General features: G+C 44.2%; 1 protein-coding gene across 1 annotated transcript in view; it reads left to right on the top strand.

The window, feature by feature from the left end:
- RASGEF1C (RasGEF domain family member 1C) overlaps positions 1–7,432 on the top strand; it is a 100,947-nt gene extending 93,515 nt beyond the window's left edge. The window contains exon 15 of the mRNA XM_081035587.1: positions 7,319–7,432. Coding sequence (XP_080891713.1) covers positions 7,319–7,359 — 41 coding nt within the window. The 3' untranslated portion in view covers positions 7,360–7,432. The remainder of the gene's footprint in view (positions 1–7,318) is intronic.
- Positions 7,433–7,847: the final 415 nt, after the last annotated feature.

Here is a 7,847-nt window from a genome sequence, read left to right as displayed (position 1 = left end):
TTGCCATTTACTGAGCTGTGGGAAAACTGGGAGAGGATCAGGACGGAAGAGGAAAATCAGGAATTTGACTTGGAGCATGTTCAGTTTGAGATGTCTGTTAGCCCAGTGAAGACATGAGTATCGATTGGCATGCCATGAGCGGGCTTCACAGGGAGGATCCAGCCTGGGGGTAGACATCTGGAAGCCTTCCCCGGGCAGGTTGCTTCTACAGCCTGGGGGCTGGATGAAGCTCTATGAGGGGATGGAGAGGGGATAATTGAGCCCTGGGGCAGTCGAATGTTTAGAGATTGAGGAAATAAGGCAGATCCATCAAAGGACAGTAGGAAGGAGTTTCTAGAAGTTAAGATGAAAATCAAGGAAGAAACGGAAGTTGAAAGAGGAGGAATCAAGAAGGAGGGTGATCAGCTGTGCCAAGTGCTGCTGAGAGGTCAGGTAGGAGTAAGACAAGAATCCAGAGTTGACCTTTGCGGGGGCGGCCTGATGGCTCAGTTGGTTAGAGCGGGAGTTCTGAGCAATGGGGTTGCTGGTTTGATTCCCACATGGGCCAGTGAGCTCGGCCCTCCACAGCTAGATTGAAGGACAACGACTTGGAGCTGATGGGCCCTGGAGAAACATACTGTTCCCCAATATTCCCTAATAAAATTAAAAAACATAAGAGTTGACCTTTGGGTTGTCAACATAGACGCAAACATAGAAGCAAATGGTGGCCTCAAAAGGAGGAGCTCCAGGGGAATGTTGGGGGTGTAAGTCTGACTGAAATTGATTCAAAAGGAAATGGAAAGATCAACTATTTAATAGCAAAATGGGCAGGAGATAAAAACAGTCCACAGGAGAGGAAATGCAAATGGCTGAAACGTGAGAGCTGACAGTGAGAAAGGAAGCTCAGGGTGAGAGAAATCTCCACTTCACTCAGAGGAGAACCACCACTGAGGAGCACCACAGCAGTGTATCCTTTCTAACTCTTAGAGTGACAGAGAAACAGTGGTACCGCGGCGGGCCAAGCTGGGGCAGCAGGCACTCTGACATCACTGTGCAGTGCAGGAAGATGCTCTCCTCTGGAAGCAAACTTGGCAATTTTCGTCAAGCTTTCAAATGTGTGTGTGCTGCCGCGCACCGATCCCACCGCCAGCCCTTCTCTTCCCATCAGCTTGTATGTTCCTGCTGAGTGAGCCCTGACAGCCCACGACTGGAACAATGCAAGTGTTCCAGGCACAGGACACTGCGTGGCCCACCACAGACTGCACAGCTGTCATAGGAATGCTGTATGTACTGCCATGAAGAGGTACCTGTGATATGATGCAGGCACGAGACAGAGTGTACAGTGTGTGCCACAGCATTTGTGCAGAAAGGACAGGAAAGCACATACATTTCCATTTGCTTAGATTACATTTAAAATCTCTTTAGAACTTTTAAAACATTAAAAAATACATGAAAGCCTAACAACAGTGAACTTTGGAGAGAGATGTGGACAAGGCAGATAAATACTTTCTGCTTTTGAACCATGCAGCTTATTACCTATTCAAAACAATTAGTTAATTAATCAATTACAATTTAGTGAATGCGTGTACACACGCACACATACACACACACACACACACACACACACACACACACACACACACAGCATATATCTGAGAGTCTGAGGAGAGAAGAAGTTGCTACCAACTTCTAGCTATGGGAAAATTCTCTGTACGTGAGATTACTAGACAGGATCTATATATAGCTTCTTAATTTTACAGAATATTGCCTTCCAGAGTGATGGTACCAGTCTATGCTCCCACCAAGAGGGTTGAGGGGGCCCCCCAAATCCTTGACAACACTTAGTATCACCAGGATACTGTATTTACCCCAAAATAAGACCAGGTCTTATATAAACTTTTGCTCCAAAAGACATGTTAGGGTTTATTTTCAGAGGATGTCTTATTTTTTCATGTACAACAATCTACACTTATTCATGTACAACAATCTACTTTTATTCAAATACAGTCATGTCATCTTCTTCTGGAACATTGTCATAACTCTCCAAACCCCGGATTCCTGCTTGAATTTTTTGCACCTCCATTTCCTGTAGAACCATTGGCCCCAATCTCTCATGTCCAGCAATAGAGCTCTCCTTAAAGGAGCACTTCCTGTCCATGTCGCCTGCTCATAGTGCATTGGAAACACAGCTGTCAGTGATTTTATCCCATGAATTCTTCACCCAAGTCACGACCTCTTGCAGGCTAGACTTCACAAAGTTTCCACACTGATTTCTCTCCATTCTATTTTCAGTGTAGTCATTGATTTCCATGAGCAAACAGTCCTTAAATGGCTTGTTTATTGCAATATCAAGAGTCTGGAGACAGGCAGTCATTCCTGCGGGAATCATTATTTGATCTATTCTTCTCTCTGCAAAGAAGTTTTTCCCGTCTTTAGCGTGGTGAGTGCTGGCTGAATCCCAGACTAGCAGACCTCTTTGGCCACCTCGCAAAACAAGTGGCAGCATTAAATCGACCCACTTCCTTATAACTGCTTGTCTGCACCAGGCTTTTTTAGTTTCAAGAACATAAATGCCTGAAACACGTTCAACCTTATCTTTCTTGCCCTTAGTGATGATTAGAGGTGGGGTTTTCTTTCCATCCAGACGAATTGCCAAAATACAGGTAACACGTGCACTTTCATAACCAGTGGAAGAAATGTAGATTGACGAGGCACCCCTTTGATCAATTGTCGTTTGAGATGCTTGGCCCATAAACACTGCAGTTTCATCTATAGCAGTCATGTTGGAGAGCTGGTATTTAGAAAAGTCGATGCCATCAACAAAGGACTTGAACGCAAGTGCACGTTTAATAACTTCAGTATCTTCCAGCTTGAACAGTGTTGTCGATCTTCTTAGAATCGGTTCATATTGCTGAAGGAAGCCATCCAGCCAGCGCTGTGATGCTTTGAATTCTTCTAGGGATATTTCTAACTGTGGTGCCATTGCACGGGCAAATTCTTGAATATCAGCCCTGCGCACAACCAAAACCTTTACTCTCCTGTCAGCAGTCCATTCACAGAAAATGTCTTCCGGCTCAGGAAACAATGGTTGCAAACCTGATCCACATTAGTACATCTTAGCATTTCCCTCATCCACCTGTTGACTGAGGTTATCGTACTCTGCTCGCCATTTTCAGACCATTCGGAGATCCAACTTCTTCTCTTTGCAGAAAGCCGTAAGATTCTTGCCCCGGGAGTCCTCCACGATTCCTTTCTTGTACTCGATGGAATAGCTCTTTCTTTTTGCACTCATCTTGTCGGGGGGTCAAAATATTATTCCCTTTAAATCTACCATTAAATCAAGTGTTAATTGAAGACTTACAAGACAGGAGTGGCAGCAAAAATGATGACAGTTAAGAATGATGGTCCACACAAAAGCGACGAAAAATTGCAGGCACAAAATTCAGAAAACGTTTCTTTATTTCACATGAGTGCATTAAGTACGTCTGTTACAACACACGACGCATTGAATTATGAAGATTCATATTAGACACAACCACGTCCATTCGTTATCAAGTGAGCACGTTATCCGTGCGTTGTGTCTGTATTCCGATTGGTCATTCGGCAATAAGTCTCGAGTTCATCTGTTTACATAGGCGTTTACCTCTCGTCCAAAGGTGCCCGCTTGGGTATTTACAAATACTTAATTATAATTTATGTTCTCATTTATTTTAAATATTTATGTCAATAATATTATTTACTTATATCTAATTATATATTAATGTTATTATTTTATAATTCAATATGTCTGTTGTGTGTTGCAATGGATGTACTAAATGCCTCCGTCTGGCTGACGATCTTAACTGGGGCTTATTTTTGGGGTAGGGCTTATATTATGAGCATCCTGAAAAATCATGCTAGGGTTTATTTTCCGGTTAGGTCTTATTTTTGGGGAAATACGGTATGTTCCTGCTGCAAGATATGTGCACCAAAATGAGAAAATAAATCAAGACGATGAGTCAGAAAGCATAGCATCCAACGCAGGGAGAGAACAAAGCACGTCCAGGGGAGACAGTGGACAGTGTCCAGGGAGCACGCAGGGCAGACTGGAGTGAGGGGAAGGGCAGGGGCTACAGGAGAAGCTGGCACTGAGAGAAGGCTGGCAGGCACAGCCATCCTCACCATTGGTCCAGAGGCCTCTGAGGGTGGAATAAAGGGGGAGAGGGCAAGAGAGAGATGGCTGGCTTTTGTTATAAGCCCTTTATCACTATAATAATTTTCAACTAATACTCCGATTTTTAAAATTAATTTAAATATAACTTTTAAAGCCGAATCATAAAATGTCATTCATGCTCTGTGTAACTACAACTTACTGTAAATTGCGGCGGGAAGTAGGGTGGGCTCCCGCTCCCAAGAGGACCTGTGGCCTTGCAAGGGGGTTCTGCACCCAGGATGCTGGGCACGGTGGTGGGGAAGCACACGGACAGCTGTGTGGGGCCTGCATGTCTCAAAGGTGTCTCTGTGCAAAATAACGTGATCCCAAACACAGAAGGCTGCCAGGAGAGGACGCCCCGGGACAGGGGACAAGGGACAGGGGATGGAACAGGGAGGGGAGGGCCAGGGGAATTTCAGGCACTGAGCATCAGGCGCCTCCCGGCATTGGCTGGAGGGAGTCAATTCCAGAATGGTAGTAAAGGAGCTCGTTCATTCCCCAGCAACACAGGCAGAAGCGGTGGAAAGGATTTGAAGGCAAAAGCTTCTGGAAATTGTCTTAAAAGCACAGCATAAATGGAAAAAAATTTAAGAAAATATACTAAAACTCAAGACAGTGAGAGTTATGTCGCCTGAACCAAGACCTGCTTTCTCACTCCTCACTCTCAGCGTGAAGAGGGGTATGGCTTTTATCCTCTAGGTCCTTGGAAACCATGAAGAGTCATGGTCCCTGACAAGGTCACATACTTTTCCTTGTGGTCAGCGTACCAGTTGGGAAAGAAGGCAGAGCTGAGGGTCAGGAAGCCCCCAAGGAACAGGGACCGTGGGTAAGGCGTTAGGGGGTAAGGCTTAGCTGGGTAGATGGGTGGATAGATAGATAGATGATGGATGGATGGATGGATGGATGGATGGATGGATGGATGGATGGACGGATAAAGGGATGGATGGACAGATGGATGGAATCGAGGGAGAGAGAGGGGGAAGGGATGGTTGAATGGACGGAGCAGAGGTGATAGGAAAAGACAGTGTTAAGGACGTGGACTGGACAGGACTTGGGATTGACTGGCTGTGAAGGAACAGTGTGCTGAAGCCCAGAGTGTGCACACGCACACATGAACTGCCCACCACCCTCTGCTCCTATACCTGCATCCCATTATATCCTAGTTAATATTAACAGCCAGCTGGCTATCTTTTTTCATCTTTCTCTTTGTTCTTATAAACACGTATACATGAATAGATAGTGGTGAAGCAATTTTTAACCAAAATTGGATCTTATGGTACACATTACAATTTTCTTTTTTCTGTAAATGCAATAGATACAGCTGTCTCTCACTCTTTTTTAATAATTTGTGTCGTACCAAGTATGGGTGTCCCTCAATGTATTCAGCCTTTCTCCTACTGACGACATGGGACTGGGATGGGGGGCAGGAAAGGCCCCAGTTTTTTATCATTATAAACAAGACTAAAATGTTGTGTGTGTGTATCCTGCTGTACTGTATTTTTTTTATTTTTAATTTATTTTTATTTATTAGTTTCAGGCGTACAAGACAAGGTAATACTTGTTCATCATTTATATCCCTCACACTGTGAACCCCCCTCCCCCATCCACTATCCCTCCGACCTCACACCGAGCCATCACATTGTACTGTATTTTTAATTCTATAGAAATTAAATGGTGCAGCAAAAAAAAACTTTGAATTTGACTACATGAAATTAAGGATTTCTATTCAAAGAAGTACACATGACAAAATTAACAGACAGATAATAGACTGGGAGAAAGTATTTGTGAAGTCTGAAATTGACAAGGGTTTAACACCGAGAACCTACAGCAAAGTTCTCTAAAATCAGCAGTAAAAAGATAGGGAACACAATTTTAAAATGAACAAAGGAGATATACTGCAAAAACATGAATCCTGAAAAAGTAACAACTTTATGAAGAACTAAAACTCTCCAAGAACTAAGAAAAAAAGCAAATCAAAACTAAGATGGAATACCACTTCATGCCCAAGTGTCAAAAATTAGGAAGGTAGGTAATTTCAAATGTTGATGAGAATGAGAGGGATTCTGTGAGGGGGATTAGGTGTGAAATTAGTCATGCTGGCAAGGATGGCAGCAGCATTTGGAAAAACTGTGTGTGCATATTTCCTGTAAACCAGTGATCCCACTCCTGGGTACAATTCCCCTCTCTCCCTAAAATGATTGCACAGGGATGTAGGAGACAAATCAATCGGAATCCAGATTAAAAAAAGAAGAATCATTCTTATGTTTTGAATGGGAGTATTTAATACAGGGGCTGATAAAAAGAAATTAAATGGATTTCCAAAAATGCGATGACAGCTCCAAAGGAGAAGTAGTTTTACATTTTAATAGATATTGACAAAGTGCTTTCCCAAAAGATTGTGTGGACACCCAGTCCCCTCAGTCATAAGGGAGACAGTCAAAGAGAGCCCTGCCAAAGTCAGTGCCATCCCAGAACACTCAAGACACCAAGGAGGGTCCCCTTCCATGATGCTGTGGCCAGTACCAGAGGCTTTGCTCTCTAATTTTTGCCTAATTTCCAATAGCATTTCATTTTAATAAACAGGTGGTCAGCTCACAGGCAGTAGTTTGCTGATTTCATTTTTTTAATACCTCATTAAAAATATTGATCTTGTTTATTGGGTTTTTTGGTGCCCCCTTAAATTCTGCACCTGGGTTGTGGTCCTATTAAGATATTTACCTGGAGGCTCACAGAGGCCACAACCAGAGGCAGCATAGCATGGAGCCATCAGGGGGGCGCCCTCCCTCTGGCACTCCCAACTCAGCTCTGGAGAGCAACCCCAAGTATCCCAGTCCTGGCCCCCCTAAATCCAAAGCCATGGGGCCTTCTGCACCACGAATGCAAGGTATCAGATACTAACTACCTGGATGGGAAATCCCTCTCCCAACTTCCCTCGTCAACTGCTCCATGGTCTGTGTCCAGTTCTCCTCCAAGATGCCCTGGGATTGGCTCCTTCCTCTCCATCAGGGAGCCCTCCCTGAGGTCTAGCCTCCCCTGGGATTCTGAGGGGATCGGAGAGGCTGTGAGACTTCACAGCTTGAGGGCCTGCCCTAAAATGAAAAATGACCGTCCACTCCCTGCTCACAAACAGTCCTTTCCTTCACCCAGACATGCACTTCCTGACAGCCTGCCATGTCTGCTGGAGATAAGAGCACCATGAAGCTTGCACCCGAGGGGACTCAGGTGATGGAGGCACCCACCTCCCCTGAGAAATGTACAAGGACACCAAAAACTCAGTCATCGAGCTTCATAATATTTTAATGCAAGATTTTTAAAAATCAAAACTAATGCAAATCAACATCGCTAATCATCAGAGAAATGCAAATGAAAACCACAATGAGATATCACCTCACCCCAGTCGGAATGGCTTTCATCAACAAAACAAATAGTAACAAGTGTTGGAGAGGCTGTGGAGAAAAAGGAACTCTCATACACTGTTGGTGGGAATGCAGACTGGTGCGGCCGCTATGGAAGGCAGTGTGGAGGTTCCTCAAGAAATTACGAATAGAATTACCATATGACCCAGCAATCGCTCTCCTGGGTATCTACCCCAAAAATATAAAAGCATTTCTCTATAGAGATACGTGTACGCCAATGTTCATTGCAGCTTTGTTTACGGTGGCCAAGACATGGAAAC

The sequence above is a fragment of the Rhinolophus hipposideros genome (assembly GCF_964194185.1).
Source record: "Rhinolophus hipposideros genome assembly, chromosome: 23".
NCBI lineage: Eukaryota > Metazoa > Chordata > Mammalia > Chiroptera > Rhinolophidae > Rhinolophus > Rhinolophus hipposideros.
This window is presented reverse-complemented; position numbering and strand designations above follow the sequence as displayed.